This window comes from Myxine glutinosa, chromosome 7 (assembly GCF_964187855.1).
Source record: "Myxine glutinosa chromosome 7, kmMyxGlut1.1, whole genome shotgun sequence".
NCBI lineage: Eukaryota > Metazoa > Chordata > Myxini > Myxiniformes > Myxinidae > Myxine > Myxine glutinosa.
In genome coordinates this window covers 156028592-156053411 of record NC_136267.1, presented here as the reverse complement: position 1 = coordinate 156053411, position 24820 = coordinate 156028592, and the positions used below count along the sequence as shown (strand labels likewise).

General features: G+C 48.2%; 1 protein-coding gene across 2 annotated transcripts in view; it reads right to left on the bottom strand.

Moving 5' to 3' along the window:
* LOC144893022 (tetratricopeptide repeat protein 21B-like) overlaps positions 1-24820 on the bottom strand; it is a 48515-nt gene that overhangs the window by 22168 nt on the left and 1527 nt on the right. The window contains exons 2-3 of one of the 2 annotated variants that reach the window (XM_078782451.1): positions 23837-23995; positions 12004-12196 (exon numbers count right to left, since the gene is read on the bottom strand). In XM_078782451.1, coding sequence (XP_078638577.1) covers positions 12004-12196; positions 23837-23995 — 352 coding nt within the window. The remainder of the gene's footprint in view (positions 1-12003; positions 12197-23836; positions 23996-24820) is intronic. The other variant, XM_078782452.1, reaches the window with a different exon arrangement.

Genomic DNA, 24820 nt, shown 5'->3' with positions numbered 1-24820 from the left:
GGCAGGCGGTGCAGGCGCTGGTCCAATCGCGGACGTCCCGACGAAGGCCGTGCCAGACGAAACGCGCCGACACCAGCTTCTGGGAAGCTTTCCGGCCCGGGTGGGAAAGGCCGTGGAGGGAGGCGAAGATGCGGCGTTGCCAGGTGACGGGCACGATGGGGCGAGGCCGGCCTTGGGAGACGTCGCAGAGCAGGACAGTGTCCGCGCAGGGGATGTCGGCCAGGCGGAGGCCCGTGTCCGCCGCCCGGAGGGCTTGCACCGTGGTGTCGGTGGTTTGGTCCGCCGCCATAAGCGCAAAATCCACGCCCAGGTGGACCGCGTTCGCGCTGGCCCGGGAAAGACAGTCGGCCACGGCGTTGTTTTTGCCGGCGACGTGCCGGATGTCCGTGGTAAACTCCGACACGGCGGAGAGGTGGCGCTGTTGGCGGGCCGACCATGGCTCCGTGACCTTGGCCATGGCGTAAACCAACGGCTTGTGGTCGACGAACGCCGTGAAAGGTCGGCCCTCCAGGAGGTGGCGGAAATGGCGGACGGCCAGGTGTAGACCGAGGAGCTCCCGGTCAAACGTGCTGTATTTGAGCTCGTTCGGCCGGAGCTGCCGGCTGAAAAAAGCGAGTGGCTGCCAAACCCCGTTCACCCATTGCTCATGTACGGCGCCCACCGCGTAGTCGGAGGCATCCGTGGTGAGGGCGATGGGAGCGTTGAGCACCGGGTGAGCGAGCAGTGTTGCGTCGGCGAGGGCCCGCTTTGAGCTTTGGAAGGCCGCATCCATTGCTGCGGACCAGGCGATGTCGTGCTTGGCCGGCTTGCCCCGGAGGGCTTCGTAGAGGGGCCGCATGAGTTGAGCAGCGCGGGGCACGAAGCGGTGATAAAAATTCACCATTCCCAGGAATTCCTGCAGGGCCTTTATGGTGCGGGGACGCGGGAAAGTGGTGATGGCCTCGACCTTGGTTGGCAGCGGCACAGCCCCGTTCTTGGTGATGTGGTGGCCCAAAAAATCAACGGCCGTCGTGCCGAAGTGGCATTTGGCCGGGTTGACGATGAGGCCGTGCTCGCTGAGGCGCCCGAACAGTGTTCGGAGGTGGAGGAGGTGCTCGGCCCGGGACGTGCTGGCGACGAGGATGTCGTCCAGGTAAACGAAAAGGAACGGCAGGTCACGCAGCACGCCGTCCATCAAGCGCTGGAACGCCTGAGCCGCGTTCTTGAGACCAAACGGCATCCGCAAGAACTCGAATAAGCCGAACGGCGTGATGACTGCCGTTTTAGGGACGTCGGCCGCCCTGACAGGTACCTGGTGATATCCCCGTATGAGATCAATTTTCGAAAAAATGACCCGTCCCGCCAGACGGGCGGAGAAGTCTTGGATATGCGGGATCGGGTACCTGTCGGGTGTTGTAGCGTCATTAAGACGGCGGTAGTCGCCACACGGGCGCCATCCACCCCCCGGCTTTGGCACGATGTGCAGTGGCGAGGCCCACGCGCTATCGGAGCGCCGCACGATGCCGAGGTGCTCCAACGCGTCGAATTCGGCCTTCGCAACGGCAAGCTTGGCTGGGTCGAGGCGGCGGGCCCTGGCGTAGACCGGCGGGCCCGTGGTTGGTATGTGGTGCTCGATCCCATGCCGTACTGCGACGGCCGAAAACGTCGGCCGCGTGAGGGCCGGGAACTCCGCGAGCAGGCGAGCAAACTCGTTCGCCGCCGGGACGGTGCATGCCAGCTCGGTCGGCGCGGAGCTGCTTAATGTGCATACCAGGGAGCTGAAGGTTTCAGCGTTGATTAAACGACGCCGTTGGACGTCCACCAGCAGTCCGTGTGCGCAGAGGAAGTCGGCGCCTAGCAGAGCCATGGGCACGTTGGCGGTTACAAACGTCCAAGCAAAGCGTTGGCCGCCGAAGCAGAGGGTGACGTTGCGCGGGCCGAAGGTGCGGATAGTCGATCCGTTGGCCGCAACCAAGGAGGGGCCGCAAACCGCGGATTGCCTGTCCTGGTCAGAGGCGGGCATGACGCTCAGTTGGGCGCCGGTGTCGCACAGGAAGCGCCGTCCGGACGCTTTGTCCGTGATGAACAGTAAGTTGCCCGTGTGACTGTGGCCGGCGCTCATGGCAGGTAATGAACGCCGGCCTGGCCGTTTCCCGACCCGCCGAAGGTGCACGGGGGTCGGCATGTCCGGGCCTTCTGTCCGAACCTGGCATGATAGGAACACCACGCTTGGTCGGGTGGAGGCTTCGGACGTCGTGCTGGACGTGGTCGGCTCGGTATAGCGGCCGCCAATTGCGTCGGCAGTTCGGCCGTCGAACGCGCCGGGTGCTCGGGCGCCATGGATGGTGCATCAGGCGGCGGCGGGTCCCATGTCGCCGCTGCGATGCGCTGTCCCGCGGCGGAGATTTTGTCGGCTTCTCTGGCAAGGGCCCGGGGATCTGTGATGGTCGTGCTTGCCAGGGCGAGGCGTACCGGGTTAGGCAGCTGACGGAGGAACAGCTCCCGGAACAGGAATGCCGGAGAGTGCTCGCCGAGCAGCGAAAGCATGTAGTCCATTCGCTCGGAAGGGCGCGTGTCGCCGAGCTCGGGCAAATCGAGCAGGCGCCGTGCGCGTTCCGCCGCTGGGAGGGCGAAAGCATCGAGTAGAAGCTTCTTAATCGCGCCGTATTTGTCAGCAGCCGGCGGGTGCTCGAGGAGGCTCAAGGCGCGGGCCGCGGTGGCGGAACCAAGCGCCGCCACAACATGGTGGAAGCGGGTGTCGTCCGCGGTGATGCCTCGCAGGGCGAACTGAGAGTCCGCCTGAGCGAACCAAACAGCCGCGTGAGCCTCCCAGAAGGTAGGCAGTTTAAGCGTCACTGCCGTGTCCATGTCGGTAGGTCACCAATGAAGGAGCTGTGGCTCCCACGTCGATCGAAAGAATGGACGCGACAAAAAGCTTGAATTCATCTGAGCTGCTTTATTCGAATCAAACACTCAGGCACTCTGGGAAAAACGTTTTACGGTCAGCAATATATATCTATTCCGCCAGGGGGTTTGCCCAGGCCTGGCGCCAGGGGGCGTGGCCCCGCGTCCCGGCTGCGGCCTGGCAAGTTGAGGGCGAGCCTGCCCGGGCGTCCCGACCGAGGCCTGGCAAGTCGAGCGCGGGCCTGCCCGGGCGTCCTGGACGAGCCCGGCCTGGTGATCGCTCCGCGTCCTTGATAGGTGCAAGGCGATTGTGTAACCCCAGCGGCAGCCGCTACAATGACAACAGGTGCCATCCTCTGACGTACCATTACAGGTACAGGTACAGTACACGTGAGCACAGAGCAAAAGTTCACTGAAACCGAGATTAAGAAAAAAGAAAAAACACCTCGTGGTCCGTGCTCGATATCCGAGTTTCAATCTTTTCAAACACATGATGCTCTCGGTCACGGTATCTCCTGCGAGCTGCTTCTCCTTCAACCACACAAACAACAACTTCTCCATATCTTCATGGATAGAGGTCCAGTTTATTTCTTTACATTCTCTTGTATTATGTACAGTATATACGAGGTCGTGCTTGTTTATACATTATTTGTTATTTATAAAGTACATTTTTGTTATTTAAAAGCACCTAACAAAAAAAATTGGTGTTTTTTTTTTGAGGCTGGAACGGATTAATAGCATTTCAATGCATTTGAATGGGAAAATTTGCTTTGACTTACGAGCGATTTGGCTTACGAGCTCCGTCACGGAACGGATTAAACTCGTAAGCCGAGGTACCACTGTATACATATATATATATATATATATATATATATATATATATATATATATACACATATATATATATATATATATATATATATATATATATATATATATATATATATATATATATATATATATATATATATATATATATATATATTGTTACAGACGTGGCTTAGATGTTATTTACCGAGCGGTTTGGTATGACCACGTCTGCACAAGTTACCCGATTATACCCGAACGTTGACTAATCGCGCTACGCTAGATCAATGAAGGAAAAGACACACGGCTGGGATTACAATGACGCGACACCAGGGATACGGTTCTCAAGACCTCCGGAGGAGGTTATATTGTTACGGAAGGTTAGATTACAACTACAAGAGGGACAGCATAGTAAGATAAGCACTTAGACACACTCTTATATTATTCCCAACAGACGACAGATAAATGGGACAAAAGGCTGACTCACACGGGGTTTGATGGCTAGGAAAGGCAGGATCGATGGCTCCAGGTGCACCTGGGCTCAAAGGTCAGAATCGACTCGGTCCGGTCCAGAGATGCGGGGAGGTATTCAGCGCTCGTACGTGGCAACTTCTCTCTCCAGGCTGGGGGCGCATCTGACCTCACATCCGGTGAGTCGCTTCGTATCTCCGGCGGGGAGTGACACGCCCTCGGCTCGTTAGCTCCGCCCCAGATGGAATCGGCACGTCGCCTCTCATTGGGTGCGTGCGGGGGGGGGTTACCGGCTCCGCCCTTGACGGGGGACTGACAAGGAGCCCCTTCGTGGTAACCCCGTGGAGCGCATGGTCCGGCGCGCATTGTCAATGGCGGCTAACCGAGCCGGTGTGATGACGCACACTCCCCCCGCGCAGCGTCGTTGTTGTTGTAATTGTTGTTGTAGTTGTAGTTGTAGTTGTTGTTTGGGGAAGAAGATGGAAGGAGGTATGGGAAAGGTCCTAAACTCACTACTGGTGCCATATAATCACATTCTGGTGCAACGAAGAGTCAGAATTAATGGAAAGGAGTCCTTAACTGACATAGACTAAGAATAACTAGCAAGATGTCCGAAAGTTGTCTACGTGAGATGCGGTGGACCTGGGCACGACATTTAATGGGGGAAAAAGGGGAAGGTCGGCTCTACTGATTGTTGTTTACAGACAATGGGACTAGGGAATGGGGGATTGGGGATAGTTGGGGAGTATTGGGGAAATAGGGGAATATTTACAAGCGGATATGGAGGCCAAATTCCATATTCGCAACATTGCACCCTTCTCTACCCTCGGGGCGTCCCGACCCGATAAATTTTTACCTACTTTAGTGTGGCACGCAATGTAGTTCCCTCTACTATTAACTCTACTCTGAGTGCGACAGTTTTACAGATATTCACAAATGAGTAAATATGTCCCCCTGCGACGTTGCACCCTTCTCCTCACAGAAACACACCCACAGGATAACCGAATCCGGAAAGAATCCTCAAACTAAACATACAGCCGGTAGGGAGCATTATTTACACAAGACTACGCTGATATTTACACTACGATCCAGGACCTGTTTTTGGAGGAACACATGCAGATGTTATGCATAGAGAGAGCACGCATGCTAGCATCGATACACCAACCCACGAGTGCTCTGTGGCCTACGGCCTTTAATAATGTGCAGAGCACCCCTTCCAAGCATCAAGCACCACCCCCATCACACAGTGAGCACCATCCGGTGCACCAATAAAGTGTCTATAAATCACCGGTGGTGTCGCAGCCGGCCGATGTTCTGCCGCTGGTCTTGCCTTCGTGTGGTGCACTTGGCCTTCTTGCCTCTTTCAAAAAATAAAGAAAGGCGCCAACCGCGTCCATTTCTATATTGTGGCCTTCAGTGGTGTCAACTAAAAGTGGTTCACCTGCATGGCATAGGTGCCACGTTGACCCATAGGTCCATCCACGGGTGGTGCTTGGCCGCAAAAGAGCTGCGGTCCATGGTGGGTGGCCACAAACATTGCGGTCCATATGGTGTATCGATCCAAGCAGCAAGCAGCGAAAGTGCAGGCCCACAACTGCGTAGCCAGCACCTCTCTCTCCTCTCTCTCTACCCCAAAGCCAGATCCTCGGAGGTGGGAGACAAAAGAAAAGACAAGTGAGTAAGGTGGTAAGGGCGCAAAAGTGCACGCAATGTAAGATGATGCACACTGGGGGCACATGGGAACCAGGTGAGACAGGTACGTTTCTATCGTACGCCCCCCCCCCACCAGGTAACCTACATGGCCCCTCCCTTACCCCTTACTGTATCCACACAACACAACACTACCCATAAACATCTACTTTACAAATCAACAAACATCCCTACTGTCTTCCCCATTCCTCCCATAAACCAAATTCGTCTTCTCTCCCTCCTAACCAATCAAATTTGCCATTTTCAACTTTCATCAAAATTTGCCATCTCCAACTCAACATCATAATTTGCCATCACCAATTCATCATCAGTCCCTCCTAAGGAGGGAGAGATGGAATCACCCCAATGTCTCATCCACGTCGTGATGCGTCTCACAATCCACACAGCAATTTCATTTCCTGCAACAAAACAAAGAAAACACAGGTGTGGTGTCATCATCATCACCACAGGTAAGTGGCTGCGTATGGTGCGACAGGTTCATCAATCCTAACTATTTCCTAAATGACTTTAACAACTTTACACTACCCGGGGTCTTTCTCCGGCCAAACCATTGGCCCTCTTACACTATGGGTTCTAAAAACCAATTCCCATTGGCCAACTGTGGTGCTTTTCAATTTGGGGTCTCACTCCCCCGATTCATCTCCCGGTGCCCTCGCACAATTTTTGGGCTGTGGCGTGTACCTCTCCCAGCGGGTCTACCCACCTGCACACCTCCACCACTGCGGTTGCCTCCGAGCTTACCTGCTCCTTACCCTAACCTAACTACCTGGGGAAGGCCCTCTGGCGCTCTCCCCACTCGGTGCCCTCTCTGGCACTGGCTGCCCGATCCACACCCGGGATCCTCAGGCACCCACTCACAACTACCGGCTCCCAGAGCCCACCTGCGGCCTCACCTGGCCGACATCCTCACAGTGGTGGAGTGCCCAACCAACTACACACACTAACAGGCTACACGCCCAGCCATTTCCACAACACTAATGCACCCATCCACAATACCATTCTGCAACCGCACCACAGATGCCAATATCCAACCACAATTTACCTGTACCCTCTACCTAACACTTACACTACCCGCCCCGGGTATCCGTGATGGGGGTCCACTCTTCCCCCATTCACACCTTCGCACCATGCACACCACTCCGTACCACTTACTCCAACTCTCTCCACACACCTGTACTTGCACACCTGTGCTCTCACACCTGGTGCCACCTGCACCCTTCTCTCCCCAAGCGCATTCGCGCTGATCCACACACTCCCTACTCATACACTGCTCCACACACCTGTCCAGTTGCACACCTGTGCAATCACACCTGTTCAATCACACCTGTTCCATTCTCACACACACAGCATCATCTCAGCTAACTACGCCCTTCTGAAACTTGCGCTTCCCAGTCGTCCCTTTAAACTATTGCGCTCCCACGTCATTATTATCCACACTAATCTACCTGCGTCCCCACTACAGGTATCAGTCACTAACTAAACTTAACGTTACCTAATGTCATCTCTTCTAGATCCCTACAATATAACCTAACCCACCCGGGCTAGTTTTCACTGCCATACACCCCATAAGCTATTGCTCCTTTGCCCCCCATGGGAAGGGTGGCAGGGATGCCATCCCACCACATCGGGGGTCTCTCACTACCAATTTTGCACATCAAATTTCAACAAATCAAAAATTTGCCAATCACTACCCATCATCTGCCAATCACTACTGCCAATCCCTTGCCAATCATCAAATTTTGTTTTTCTCTAATTTTTGGGGCCAAAACACTAACCTCATCACCCAGTCGACTCACTAATGCCTCTCGGTGCGCCAATTCCCGTCCAAAGCCCGGCTTCGTAAAGCCAAGCCATGAATGCGGGTTGTTCTGTGCCAGCGGCTGGATACGTCCCGCATTCGGTGCAGGGACGGGGGCTTACCCGGGCCGAGATCCCACGCACCATCTCGGCACGGAGCCATCCCATGGCTCGATCTCGGCCTGCCGGAATGCCTCACCAAAAAGTGGTCGCCATGACGACCCTTTCTATCGGGCTGCCCGCTCCGCCTAGTGGAGCACGGACGCGGCCGTTCAAAGCGAGGCCCAGCACGCACCGAGGGCCTGACTCGGCTATAAGTCGTTCTAAACTCTACCCCGTCTAACGTCGATGCTTCACCTGCATGCTTACATCCCGCAGCCCGTTCCTTGCTCACACATCCAGCCGTGCCCATGCTCCTCGTACCTTTCCTTACACACCCAGGTACCCTCATTCCACTCACAGCCTTGGTCACACACCTGACCACCGAACACTGTGGCACACATTCGTTGCTCGCACACCTCACCAATACACCGCTTCGCGCCCCCTCCTCTGTCACCTCCTCTGTGACAATCACAGGTGTGCCCTCATTCGCACACCCAACCACGTGCCTCACCACCAACTCCAGCGTGCATTCCCACTCACGCTCTACCATTCCAGGTGTGCATCCTTCCATCCCAGGTGTACATCCTCGCTCACCTGTCACAACTAACTCACGCTCCATGTCACTCTCACTACTTTCACCTCCATTCCTGACAACGCACTCGCCCTTACTCCCGACAGCGCACTCTTTCCTCATGCACCTGTCCGTTACACACCTCTCTCGCGCACACCCTTGCGCACACTCTCCCGTCACACCCTCTGTAACACTCACCACAGGTGTGCATTCTTCCTTGCCTTTGACAGCGCACTCTTTCCCCATGCACCTGTCCGTCACACACCTTTCTCGCACACACCCTTGCGCACACTCTCCCGTTACACCCTCTGTAACACTAACCACACCGCGCTTCCATGTGCTCCCTCGCACACGCGCTACGACCGACTCGCTCTCGCCAGCACCCTCGCTACTCCTTGGCACGCACTTTTTCCTCACACACCCCAGAGTCGGACTTTCTCGCACACCTCCTTTTTCGCACACCAGACCTGTCGCACACTTCACCAGTGGCCTCTCACGAACACCCGGGTCCATCTCGACCCCCAAGCTTCTTAAATCCCCTGGCGCATCATACGCACGACCATATTGGTCACCACTTACACCAGGTCCTCTTCCTCTTCGCTTCTCCTCCATCACCTGCGAATCCCTCATCCGGTTAATGAGCACATCATCACGATCCAAACACAGACTTTGGACCAATTCTTTTATCTCCTCTTTTATCTCTTTCTTATCCCCTCTCCGTCGCTTCTTAATTTCGCTCATCCCTTCTTCCACTTCTTCTAATTTCTGCTTCACCTCCTTTATTCCCCGGTACGTCTCCTCAAGCTCGTCCTCCAAGGCTACCTTGACCGTTTCCATGTGCGTCCTCACCTGCCGGTCCTTCGTCTCCATTACCTCTATCACCTCGTCCAACCTCGTTGTCAGTCCCTCACGTACCATCTGACATTCTCTCTTCGTCGCTACCAAGTCATTTTTTAAGTCATTTTGTGTCGCTTTTAAACCTCCCAATACCGCAGTGTTCCTTTGAACCTGCTCCGTTACTTCTTTTTGTCCCTCCGTCAGCTGTTCCACCTCCTGCGTCAGGACCTCTATGCCCCCTTGTAACTTTACAGTCCCCTTTCTCACCTCCTTCTCCATGTGCTCCTTACAGTGCCTCACCTCCTCGCGCACTCCTCCGACCTCCTCACTCACTCCTCTTCTGATCTCCTCTCCCATCACTTGCATCTCCTGCCCAGATGCCACCCTCATCTGCTCCATTTCCTCCCTGTGAGCATCCAGTTTGGCTTCTACCCCCATTCTGACCCCCTCTATCTGCTGCCCCATTTGGTTAACTTCCCTTTCCGCTTGGTCCCTCATGTCCCTCAATTTGCCTTCCATGGTGTTTTCTAACCCCTCTAACCCTTTTTGCATCCCTTCCATTTGATTCTCTTGAGCGGCCATTCTGTTTTCTACCCCCGTTAACCCATGTTTCACTCCCTCTATCTGATTCTCTTGAGCGGCCATTCTGTTTTCTACCCCCATTAACCCATGTTTCACTCCCTCTATCTGATTCTCTTGAGCGGCCATTCTGTTTTCTACCCCCATTAACCCATTTCTCACCTCTTTTATCCCGTTGTCTAACCCCTCTATTCTACTCCCTAACCCTCCGATCTGGGCCCCCATGTCCTCCCTCAATTTCTCGCTATTGGACCCCATGTCCTCCCTCAATTTCTCGCTATTGGACCCCATCTTTTGTTCTAACCGTTCGCTATTCTGGGCCATAAGGGCCTTCATTTGTATGAAAAACAAGTTCCAATCCACCGGGGGCGCTGCCACGGTCGCGGGCGCGGTGACCAGCGAGGCGCCATTTTGTGCGTTTGCTACCCTCGCTGCTTCGCTCTCCTCGCGTCCCTCAATTTGGTCCTGGACCGACCCTGCCTCACTCTCCCCTACCGGACCCCAGCTGTCTTGATCCGCCATAGTGCGACTTTCAAAATTCGGGTTTTTATTTTCGTATAACAAAATCAAATTTCGCCGTTATAATTTCGCGCGGGAAACGCGCTCCGAATCGATTCTAATTGTTACAAATTTGGGCCTAATAAATTTAGTCCCGGGTCCGAATTCCACTCCTCGACACCAATTGTTACAGACGTGGCTTAGATGTTATTTACCGAGCGGTTTGGTATGACCACGTCTGCACAAGTTACCCGATTATACCCGAACGTTGACTAATCGCGCTACGCTAGATCAATGAAGGAAAAGACACACGGCTGGGATTACAATGACGCGACACCAGGGATACGGTTCTCAAGACCTCCGGAGGAGGTTATATTGTTACGGAAGGTTAGATTACAACTACAAGAGGGACAGCATAGTAAGATAAGCACTTAGACACACTCTTATATTATTCCCAACAGATGACAGATAAACGGGACAAAAGGCTGACTCACACGGGGTTTGATGGCTAGGAAAGGCAGGATCGATGGCTCCAGGTGCACCTGGGCTCAAAGGTCAGAATCGACTCGGTCCGGTCCAGAGATGCGGGGAGGTATTCAGCGCTCGTACGTGGCAACTTCTCTCTCCAGGCTGGGGGCGCATCTGACCTCACATCCGGTGAGTCGCTTCGTATCTCCGGCGGGGAGTGACACGCCCTCGGCTCGTTAGCTCCGCCCCAGATGGAATCGGCACGTCGCCTCTCATTGGGTGCGTGCGGGGGGGGGTTACCGGCTCCGCCCTTGACGGGGGACTGACAAGGAGCCCCTTCGTGGTAACCCCGTGGAGCGCATGGTCCGGCGCGCATTGTCAATGGCGGCTAACCGAGCCGGTGTGATGACGCACACTCCCCCCGCGCAGCGTCGTTGTTGTTGTAATTGTTGTTGTAGTTGTAGTTGTAGTTGTTGTTTGGGGAAGAAGATGGAAGGAGGTATGGGAAAGGTCCTAAACTCACTACTGGTGCCATATAATCACATTCTGGTGCAACGAAGAGTCAGAATTAATGGAAAGGAGTCCTTAACTGACATAGACTAAGAATAACTAGCAAGATGTCCGAAAGTTGTCTACGTGAGATGCGGTGGACCTGGGCACGACATTTAATGGGGGAAAAAGGGGAAGGTCGGCTCTACTGATTGTTGTTTACAGACAATGGGACTAGGGAATGGGGGATTGGGGATAGTTGGGGAGTATTGGGGAAATAGGGGAATATTTACAAGCGGATATGGAGGCCAAATTCCATATTCGCAACAATATAATATACTTATATAGTTATATATATAGTTATATATATAGTTATATATATATATATATATATATATGTATAATATACTTATATAGTTATATATATATAGCTATATATATATAGTTTTATATATATAGTTTTATATATATATATATATATATATATATATATATATATATATATATAAATATACATATATATATATATATATATATATAGATATAAACATAGAATTGCCTTGTATTAAATCGTATTATGTTGCATAAAGTTCAGAGATGAGGCTAGTATAATTCACGTTTATTGAATGTGGTTAAATAATTGTATAGTGCAATCATATCCAATGTGGTTATAACTCTCGAAGACTCGTTTATTCTTAAATATTTTGTCATTATTCTCATTGTTGATCCCTTCTTAAGTAGAAATTGCACTATTTTTTAAACACTTAATATGCAAGTAAACCCTCACCCACCTGGTCAGTGGCAATCTTTGTAAAGGCCTCCAAAGCTTTCTCCACACTGTTCTTTCGCCTGGTTCCCATTAGGCACTTATTCCGGAGGATGCTTAGCCGAATGTGGTCAAGTTCAGTCTTTGGACGGACTTCCAAAACGAGCTTCTCAGCCGTGCACACAGCCAACAGCAGAGACTCACACCTCTCAGAGTCTCTGTCAAGCAACATAAAATTTATTTTCATTAAATAGGCCAAATAAATTTAATTAAAATGTCACATTATTTCGAGATAACCATGGCAACCAATTTAATACATGCTTGTATTGAAGCAACTTTTGACGTTTACCCAGAATGTGCTCCTTTGCCTTGATGCTTACACCTTCTCCTGATGAGTACACAAACTGTAATATATATTCCTACGATGTAAAATTGCATTGCGTTTTTTTATTGTAACATAATGGAAATATGCATGCATGAAAGTATATTTCTACCCATTTTTCCTGTGCCATGTTGCCATGTGTAGAATGCAACTTGGATATTTATATGCCAATACCAGAACACAATTCATATATCACACACATACGCTTCAAAATGGGGAATCTAGGCACATGGAAGAGCTGAAAGACCAAGTACATAAAGAAATTTTGTTCCCTTGTACTGTCAAAAATAATGAACAAACCTCTTGATGAAGTTGTCTCTGACGTTTTGGCTTCACCATCAGCCATGATCTTTCTTGGGTAATCCATATGTCTAAGTTGGCCTCCAACGCCAGTTACCGATGGGCATCCTACGTAGTCTGAAGTCTTTCCTTTGCATATCTGAACTTTTATTTCCAGTACTTACAAGGCCTTCATCCATAGCCTGATGGAGTACTGCTCCCCCATTTGAACTGGCACCCCTGCCTGCCTCACACCTTACTCAGCTTAATGCTATGAAAACCACCGGTATCTCTATTGGTATCTCCCACGACGAAGGGGCTGATTAATTTCATATTGCAGACAGGTTGGTGGTCTATTTGCCTCTTATCTGGCCTTGCACACTCTGCTTTTTCCATCTTTTGACACTCCCAACAACCCCTTTCCAACTCGCAGGTCTCTGCAGGGTGCACGTGGTCTGACGGTAACCCTCTTTTGGTGAAACTCCCAAAATCCAGGCTGACTGCTCACGTCCACTCACTCATTCATTCCTCTTTTCTCTCACCTGTGGAAGCAACTTTTTCAGTCCGTTAAATCTCATTCTTTCCTCCAGGGATTCAAGACGGCTGTTTTTTTTTCCCTCGCAGATCCTGCTTTGCTGCTCTTGCTTGCCTGGTCACCCAATACCTGCTCCCTTCATCCAGTTCTTCTCCTATGGCCACCTCATATCTGCCTCAAATTCAGCTAGCATTACTATCATTCACAAGAGAGTGCTCAAACACATCCTCTCAACTAGAGGTTAGTGACCTTACTTCCTATTATAAACAAAGTCTGTAAGTCGAGAGGACTTCCTGGTGAACTCGACAATCTTCCTCAACAAACCTCTTGAAGGTGTCACTCAAACATTTGGGTCTTCCAACCTGCCACAATCTTTATTTGGCAAAACTTGTGTGAGGAATGGCCTCCAAAGTCAGCAACCCATTGGGGGATCCTTCATCATGAAAGGTCTTTCCTTGACAAATTCAAATGTTTAACACCCTACAAGGCCTTTATTCAAAATTCAATTAAGTACTGCTCTCCCCTTTGAGGTGGCACGCATGAACGGTTTGAGTTTATTTAATGAATTTTGGTGTATTTTTATCCTGATCACAATTCTGAATTACACATGTGGGTAATGCTTTTCAATGCACACGAGGAATTAACATGTGGGTAATGCTTTCCAATGTACATGATGAATTAAACATGTGGGTAATGCTGTCCAATGTACATGATGAATTAAACATGTGGGTAATGCTTTTCAATGCACACGAGGAATTAACATGTGGGAAATGCTTTCCAATGTACATGATGAATTACACATGTGGGTAATGCTTTCCAATGTACATGATGAATTAAACATGTGGGTAATGCTGTCCAATGTACATGATGAATTAAACATATGGGTAATGCTGTCCAATGTACATGATGAATTAAACATGTGGGTAATGCTTTTCAATGCACACGAGGAATTAACATGTGGGAAATGCTTTCCAATGTACATGATGAATTACACATGTGGGTAATGCTTTCCAATTCACATGAGGATTACACATGTGGGTAATGCTTTCCAATGTACATGATGAATTAAACATGTGTGTAATGCTGTCCAATGTACATGATGAATTAAACATGTGGGTAATGCTTTCCAATGTACATGATGAATTAAACATGTGGGTAATGCTTTCCAATGTACATGACTAATTAAACATGTGGGTAATGCTTTCCAATGTACATGATGAATTAAACATGTGGGTAATGCTTTCCAATGTACATGATGAATTAAACATATGGGTAATGCTTTCCAATGTACATGAGGAATTAAACATGTGGGTAATGCTTTCCAATTTACATGAGGAACGAGAACGCCACTCAGTAGAGCACAAACTCCCACCGTGGGTCAAGCTGGAATAGTACGATTTCACAAAAGTTTGAGGGAGTAGTTCAGTGACCACACAAGACGAGACAACACAAGACAGACACTGCACAGATATATATTTAGAATATGTAGAAGACAATGTTAAAAAAAAAAAAGGCAATTTCACTTACATTTTCGGATTCAGCGTTCAATTCCATAAACGTGAGTGTATTTTGAGGCACAAATACATCCACCAAACAAACACGTGCGCCAAACTAACACATGCGGCAAACTAACACATGCGCCAAACTAACACATGCGCCAAACTAACACATGCGCCAAACTAACACATGTGCCAAAAGAACACATCTGTGAAACAAACACATCCACCAAACTAACACATCCGCCAAACAAACACATCCACCAAACAAACACATGCTCCAAACTAACACATCCGCCAAACGAACACATCCACCAAATAAAAACGTGCGCCAAACTAACACTTCCACCAAACAAACACATGCGCCAAACTAACACATCCGACAAACAAACACATCCGCCAAACAAACACGTGCGCCAAACAAACACGTGCGCCAAACAAACACGTGCGCCAAACAAGCACATCCGCCAAACAAACACGTGCGCCAAACAAACACATCCGCCAAACAAACACATCCGCCAAACAAACACGTGCGCCAAACAAACACATCCGCCAAACAAACACGTGCGCCAAACAAACACATGCGCCAAACAAACACATGCGCCAAACAAACACATCCGCCAAACAAACACATCCGACAAACTAACACATGCGTCAAACTAACACATCCGCCAAACAAACACATCCGCCAAACAAACACATGCGCAAAACAAACACTTCCGCCAAACAAACACATCCGCCAAACTAACACATGCGCCAAACAAACACATGCGCATAACAAACACTTCCGCCAAACAAACACATCCACCAAACTACACATCCGCCAACAAACACATGCGCCAAACAAACACATCCACCAAACAAACACATGCACCAAACTAACACATGCACCAAACGAACACATGCACAAAACAAACACATGCGCAAAACGAACACATCCACCAAACGAACACATCCACCAAACGAACACATCCGTGAAACAAACTAAAACAAACTAACACAACCGCCAAACTAACACATCCGCCAAACTAACACATGCGCCAAACTAACACAAGCGCCAAACTAACACATCCGCCAAACAAACACATCCGTGAAACAAACACATGCGCCAAACTAACACATCCGCCAAACAAACACATCCGCCAAACAAACACATGCGCCAAACAAACACATCCGCCAAAGAAACACATGCGCCAAACTAACACATCCGCCAATCTCACACATCCGCCAAACTAACACATCCGCCAAACTAACACATCCGCCAAACAAACACATGCGCCAAACAAACACATGCGCCAAACAAACACATGCGCCAACAAAAACATGCGCCAAACAAACACATCCGCCAAACAAACACATGCGCCAAACAAGCACATGCGCCAAACAAACACATGCGCCAAACAAACACATCCGCAAAACTAACACATCTGCCAAACGAACAAAACCGCCAAACTAACACATCCGCCAAACTAACACATGCACCAAACTAACACAAGCGCCAAACTAACACATCCGCCAAACAAACACATCCGTGAAACAAACACATGCGCCAAACTAACACATCCGCCAAACAAACACATCCGCCAAACAAACACATGCGCCAAACAAACACATCCGCCAAAGAAACACATGCGCCAAACTAACACATCCGCCAATCTCACACATCCGCCAAACTAACACATCCGCCAAACTAACACATCCGCCAAACAAACACATGCGCCAAACAAACACATGTGCCAAACAAACACATGCGCCAACAAACACATGCGCCAAACAAACACATGCGCCAAACAAACACATCCGCAAAACTAACACATCTGCCAAATGAACAAAACCGCCAAACTAACACATCCGCCAAACTAACACATGCGCCAAACTAACACAAGCGCCAAACTAACACATCCGCCAAACAATCACATCCGTGAAACCAACACATGCGCCAAACTAACACATCCGCCAAACAAACACATCCGCCAAATTAACACATGCGCCAAACGAACACATGCGCCAAACTAAGACATCCGCCAAACAAACACAGCCGCCAAACCAACACATCCGCCAAACTAACACATCCACCAAACTAACACATCCGCCAAACAAACACATCCGCCAAACTAACACATCCGCCAAACAAACACATGCACCAAACAAACACATCCGCCAAACTAACACATCCGCCAAACAAACACATGCGCCAAACTAACACATCCGTGAAACAAACACATGCACCAAACAAACACATCCACCAAAAAAACACCTGCACGAAACTAACACATGCGCCAAACTAACACAACCGCCAAACTAACACATCCAACAAACAAACACATCCGCCAAACAAACACGTGCGCCAAACTAACACATGCGCAAAACAAACACATGCACCAAACTAAGACATCCGCCAAACAAACACAGCCGCCAAACAAACACATCCGCCAAACAAACACGTGCGCCAAATTAACACATGCGCCAAACAAACACATGCGCCAAACGAAGACATCCGCCAAACAAACACAGCCGCCAAACCAACAGATTCGCCAAACAAACACATGCGCCAAACGAAGACATCCGCCAAACGAAGACAACCGCCAAACAAACACATCCGCCAAACAAACACATGCGCCAAACTAACACATCCGCCAAACTAACACATCCGCCAAACTAACACATCTGCCAAACTAACACAACCGCCAAACTAACACATCCGCCAAACTAACACATGCGCCAAACTAACACAAGCGCCAAACTAACACATCTGCCAAAGAAACACATCTGCTAAACAAACACATGCGCCAAACTAACACATCTGCCAAACAAACACATCCGCCAAACAAACACATGCGCCAAACAAACACATCCGCCAAAGAAACACATGCGCCAAACTAACACATCCGCCAATCTCACACATCCGCCAAACTAACACATCCGCCAAACTAACTCATCTGCCAAACAAACACATGCGCCAAACAAACACATGCGCCAAACAAACACATGCGCCAAACAAACACATGCGCCAAACAAACACATGCGCCAACAAACACATGCGCCAAACAAACACATCCGCCAAACAAACACATGCGCCAAACAAGCCCATGCGCCAAACAAACACATGCGCCAAACAAACACATCCGCAAAACTAACACATCTGCCAAACGAACAAAACCGCCAAACTAACACAAGCGCCAAACTAACACATCCGCCAAACAATCACATCCGTGAAACCAACACATGCGCCAAACTAACACATCCGCCAAACAAACACATCCGCCAAACAAACACAGCCGCCAAACCAACACATCCGCCAAACTAACACATCCACCAAACTAACACATCCGCCAAACAAACACATCCACCAAACTAACACATCCACCAAACAAACACATGCGCCAAACTAACACATCCGTGAAACAAACACATGCACCAAACAAACACATCCACCAAAAAAACACCTGCGCGAAACTAACACATGCGCCAAACTAACACAGCCGCCAAACTAACACATCCGCCAAACAAACACATCCGCCAAACAAACACGTGCCCCAAATTAACACATGCGCCAAACAAACACATGCGCCAAACTAACACATCCGCCAAACAAACACATGCGCCAAACAAACACATGCGCCAAACTAACACATCCGCCAAAGAAACCCATCTGCCAAACAAACACATGCGCCAAACTAACACATCCACCAAAAAAACACGTGCACCAAACTAACACCTCCGCCAAACTAACACATCCGCCAAACAAACACATGCGCCAAACAAACACATGCGCCAAACTAACACATCCGCCAAACAAACACATGTGCCAAACTAAGACATCCGCCAAACTAACATCCGCCAAACTAAGACATCCGCCAAACCAACACATGCGCCAAACTAAGTCATGCGCCAAACTAAGACATCCGCCAAACTAACACATACGCCAAACTAACACATCCGCCAAACCAACACATGCGCCAAACAAACACATGCACCAAACTAACACATCCGCTAAACTAATCCTGCAAAGTTTGGCCTCAATCTGTTCAGGCGTTTTGGAGAAAATTGGATTTTAGTGTTTTTCACTCAAAACAATATGGCGGCCGAACCACGTGACCTGTGACGTCATAATTACCATTAAAATATTCTGCAGACCGAGTCCCTCCTATGGTAAAAATTTGCTCTCAATCAGTCGAATTATTGCAGAGAAAATGTTTTTTAAAGGAAAACAGAAAAAAAATTCCCAAAACAATTTCCAATCTTTTTTCCTGGATCCGGAATAATATCCTGAGCTTCACCAAAAACTAATCAATTCTTCCTTATCCCAAGGGCAATCATCCCACCAACTTTCATCCAAATCCGTTCAGAACATTTCCAGATATCTTGTTCACAAACACACGAACATACACACACACACGGACGGACACGATCGAATGCGTTACTCCCTGGCAGGAGTAATAAACCTGAAAATCGCAGAGCCAGAACCAGAATTATTTATTTGGTCTGGGAAGCCCATGCGAGGTTTCTTCTTCTTCAGCCTCTTACAACCTGGGTGAATATGCGATCTTTAAAAAAAAAAGTTGGAATTTTGCCAAATCTGTTTTATTAGTTTGTTAATATACCTCAGCCATTGACAAATCTGGAACTAAGTCTTTATAAGTTCATCAAATACTGGCACCGCGATTGACATTCGCTGAGCTAAATTCTCAGATTCTCAGGCCATTCTCAGAGAGCCTCCTCAGCGTCACCGAGTCTGGCATTTCACTCAGGCCGACTGGCACGGTCTTCAAGCAGCCACCAATCATCTGGACTGGTCTCCCATCTCCACTGCCTCTGACATCAATTCTTCCTGGGAATTCTTCCAAAGCAAACTGCTCTCTCTCATGCACAGATTTATCCCATCTCGTTTTCAGTTGTCTTACCCTTCCTCCCGTCCATGGTACACTGAATCTTGTGGTGAGGCAGTTGCCCTGAAACAACTTGCCTTTGCCTCTTGGAAGGCTAATCCAACTGAAGGCAATCTCAGTTCCTTCCACCAAGCTCGGAACAAGTGTGTTTCTACCCTCAGGAGTGCCAGGAAGCACTATCTCTCCACACTCAAGAATGAACTCTCAAACCTGTCTCCTTCCTCCAAATCCTGGTGGCGTCTGGTCAAATCCGTTTCTGGTGTTTATTCCCCCTCCATCCCCTCACTTACCTCAAATGGCTACACAGTTGACACCGCACGTCACAAAGCCGAATGCCTCAACTCTGTGTTTGCCTCAAAATCTTGTGTCCCAAACCCATCTCTCTCTGTTCCCACCTTACCCAGTCGAACCCAACTGCTCCTGGACTCTGTGTCCTTCTCTCCTGCCAAGGTGGAGGAGTTTTTGTCAAACCTCGACTCTGATTCTGCAACTGGACCAGACGGCATCAGCCCATGGGTCCTAAAATCCTGCTCTGCCGCTCTATCTCACACTCTCTCTGTTCTTTTCACCCTCTCTTTTGCTCAAGGTCATCTGCCAGCATCCTGGAAATCGGCAAACATTAGCACTTTACACAAAAAAGGTGCAAAAACAGATCCTTGCAACTACAGACCAATCAGCCTGCTCCGAATTATCAGCAAAGTCATGGAATCCATCATTGCTTCGGATATCAAATCCTTCCTCTTCTCCAATGGCTTGATCTCCGATCATCAATTTGGATTCAGACCAGGTCATTCTACTCTGGACATGCTTCTTCTGCTGTCTCAACAATGGATGGAGGTCCTCAATGCCAAACAGGAAATCAGAGCCGTCTCCCTTGACATATCACGTGCCTTCGATGCGGTCTGGCACCCAGCTCTGCTCACCAAACTCTCCTCCTATGGTATCCATGGAAATCTCCATGCATGCCTTGCGGACTTCCTCTATGGTCGTAGACAATGTGTGGCCCTGAATGGATTTCTCTCATCTCCCCTTCCTGTTCAGGCTGGAGTTCCCCAAGGCAGTGTTCTGGGCCCTGTGCTTTTTCTGGTCTTTATCAAAGATCTCTCCGACTCTCTGGAAAATCCTCTCTATCTCTTTGCTGATGACTCCACTCTCTGCCGCTCCATTCCTCTTCCCTCAGATTGGCAGTCTGCAGCCTCCTCACCCTCTGAAGACCTGGACAAAATCACAGACTGGGCAAACAAGTGGAACATGTCTTTCAATCCTGACAAATCTCACACTCTTACTATGTCTCTCCGAAAAGATCGACTCGACAACCCTCCCATCTAATTTCTCAACAATCCTCTCCAAGAAGTTCTGTCGCTCAAGCTTTTGGGTCTCACTATCTGCCACGATCTTTCTTGGGAAAACCACATTTCCAAGCTGGCCCTCCAAAGCCAGTCGCCGACTGGGCATCCTCCATCGTGCGAAGTCCTTCCTCGGCACACCTGAGCTCCTCACCACATACAAGGCTTTCATCCGCAGCTCAATGGAATACTGTTCTCCCCTATGGGCCGGTGCTCCTGCCTCACACCTAGCTTGGCTTCACGCTGTTGAAACCAAAGCTTTCCGAATCATTGGAATCTCCCGTGATGAAGCTATCTCCGAGGGCCTTTCACTCACTCACTGCAGACAGGTAGGTGGTCTTTCTGTCTTCTACTGACTCCTCTCCGGCCTTGCTCCCCCAGCTCTCTCTGTGCTTTGTCCCCCAAATATTCCTACAGGTCGCACAAGATCTGCCAGCAACCCTCTGATGGTTAAACTGCCGAAATCTCGGCTGTCTGCTCACCTTCACTCTTTCAATTCCTCTTTTCTCCCACCTCTGGAACAAACTCCCACACTCCCTTCAATCCCACTCCTCCCTCCAGGTCTTTAAAACAGCTGTTCACCACCATCTCTTATCTTTCCCCATCCAAAACCTTGATCTTTTCTACCCCCACTAATTCACCCCAGATCCACCTTGTTTGAAATTCCAACTTCTTTCCTGGAAGTCCCGGGAGTGTCCATATGTTTTATACCTCTCCCACCCCCCACCCCTTCCCATGCCTCCCCCCCCCAAAGCCCTCTCCCTCCCACAGATCTCTCGATGTCCCTGCTCTCAGATGTTGTTTGTGTTCCTCCCCCTCTTGCCCCATATTGTCTACCGCTCCCCATGTTATATGTTTGATGTGTCGGTTTGTCTTTCTGTATGATTAATGTTAGCTCTTTCACGAGCCTCGATGTTGCATACCAAAAAAAAAAAAAAAAAAAAAAAAAATGTTGACATCTCTTCTGAGGTAAAAAACAAAACAAAAAAAAAACAGTTTTAAAGCATTATACGTATCAAACGATACATTTTATTCCAAATACACACTTTGGTGGCTTAAAAAGGACAGAATATGTCTTTATTAGAAAAAAAAATGAACACTGAAGACGACGCTGCCAGAAAAAAATACACCACTCTAACGCATAACCACGAGTTTAAACCACATTTACAACAAATATGAAAACTATTTTCATATCACAATGTTAAATATAGAATATATAGAGTATAGAAGATAATGTTAAAAAAAAATGAGCCCTATCTTCCAATCGTAAAAAAATCCTTCAAAAAAATCCTGGAGCGGGAATAATATCCTGAGCTTCACCAAAAACTAATCAATTCTTCCTTATCCCAAGGGCAATCATCCCACCAACTTTCATCCAAATCCGTTCAGAACTTTTCCAGATATCTTGTTCACAAACACACGAACACACACACACGGACACGAGTGATTGCATTAGTGGGTAATGCTTTCAATTCACATGAGGAATTAAACATGTGGGTAATGCTTTCCAATTCACATGAGGAATTAAACATGTGGGTAATGCTGTCCAATTTTACCTGACGAATTTTAAACATGTGGGTAATGCTTTCCAATTCACATGAGGAATTACACATGTGGGTAATGCTGTCCAATGCACATGAGGAATTAAAGATGTGGGTAATGCTGTCTAATTCACATGAGGAATTAAACATGTGGGTAATGCTTTCCAATTCACATGAGGAATTACACATGTGGGTAATGCTTTCCAATGTACATGAGAATTAAACATGTGGGTAATGCTTACCAATGCACATGAGGAATTACACATGTGGATAATTATGCTTTCCAATGCACATGAGGAATTACAAATGTGGGTAATGCTTTCCAATGCACATGAGGAATTACACATGTGGGTAATGCTTTCCAATGCACATGAGGAATTACACATGTGGGTAATGCTTTCCAATGCACATGAGGAATTACACATGTGGGTAATGCTTTCCAATGCACATGAGGAATTACACATGTGGGTAATGCTTTCCAATGCACATGAGGAATTACACATGTGGGTAATGCTTTCCAATGCACATGAGGAATTAAACATGTGGGTAATGCTTTCCAATGCACATGAGGAATTACACATGTGGGTAATGCTTTCCAATGCACATGAGGAATTGCAAATGTGGGTAATGCTTTCCAATGCACATGAGGAATTACACATGTGGGTAATGCTTTCCAATGCATATGAGGAATTACACATGTGGGTAATGCTTTCCAATGCACATGAGGAATTAAACATGTGGGTCATGCTTTCCAATGCACATGAGGAATTACACATGTGGGTAATGCTGTCCAATGCACATGAGGAATTACACATGTGGGTAATGCTTTCCAATGCACATGAGGAATTACACATGTGGGTAATGCTTTCCAATGTACATGAGGAATTACACATGTGGGTAATGCTTTCCAATGCACATGAGGAATTAAACATGTGGGTAATGCTTTCCAATGCACATGAGGAATTACACATGTGGGTAATGCTTTCCAATTCACATGAGGAATTAAACATGTGGGTAATGCTTTCCAATTCACATGAGGAATTACACATGTGGGTAATGCTGTCCAATGCACATGAGGAATTACACATGTGGGTACTGCTGTCCAATGCACATGAGGAATTACACATATGGGTAATGCTGTCCAATTCACATGAGGAATTAAACATGTGGGTAATGCTTTCCAATGCACATGAGGAATTACACATGTGGGTAATGCTGTCCAATGCACATGAGGAATTACACATGTGGGTAATGCTGTCCAATGCACATGAGGAATTACACATATGGGTAATGCTGTCCAATTCACGTGAGGAATTAAACATGTGTGTAATGCTTTCCAATTCACATGAGGAATTAAACATGTGACAATAACAGGAGAGTGGCAGCTTACCTATTTCCATCCATGTTGTCAAAAACCTGTCCACCGATGACGTCGTCATCTGGATTGAGATAAATCTCGATCATGTTACGTAGTGCAACCTGCCCCCAGTCATAGTCTTTTCTTGCATTGTTGAAATGACTCAATGCCTTTGCAGGTTCTCCGCTAAACCTGATACAAATTGCATGTTTGCTCATTCAAATAAAATCATGAGGGATTTTCATTTGTTTTCAATGACTCATTTTTTAAATGTATTGTTTAAAGCTCACAGAGATGTTTGTACATACATCATACATATGGCATGAAGAAACATCTGTAAACAAGTATTATATATTAATAGGCTAAGGAACCCATTTGTCCACGTTTTTCTCCTCGTGGTGACGACATACGCACGTTTCTTTGACTGTAAATCCACCATTGCGTGTTCGTCGTTTGCAGTAGGTATAATGACTTATATAAACGTTCGGTTCGGCCTTTAGGGGGTATTTCCAGCAAAAAAACACGCATTCCACCTTTATGGACAGCCATTTTACTTTAGCGCAGACAAGATTATTTGATATACATTTCGTGTATACTAGTCGAAACCCGTGGAACATCCACGGAAGGGAGGATGTGGTGTATGGATAGAGTGTACCATTATGGATGGCATAGGGGATTTGCTTGTCCGAGTCAGAGTTAGGAAGAAAGACGAGAATGAAGAGTGCGTATATGAACAACGATCGCCGACACCGGCACAAATGCATGCTCTGGATTGTCCACTCAGTGGACGGCTTGCTTTCGCCTTCGCTTGTCCAATCAGCGGACGGCTTGCTTCGCCTTCGCCCAGCAGAGGCCAATACGATGGCGTCGTAAGATGGCGTCGTATCGGCAGTTAATCGGATGCTTTTGGGCCCCAACGTCGGCTAATTCAGATTTTTCGAGTATGTCTGTACGTGATAAACAAAGAGCGCGGTTCGTAGATCATAAATCCATTAGTGCCGTGGGTATCGGGTCACT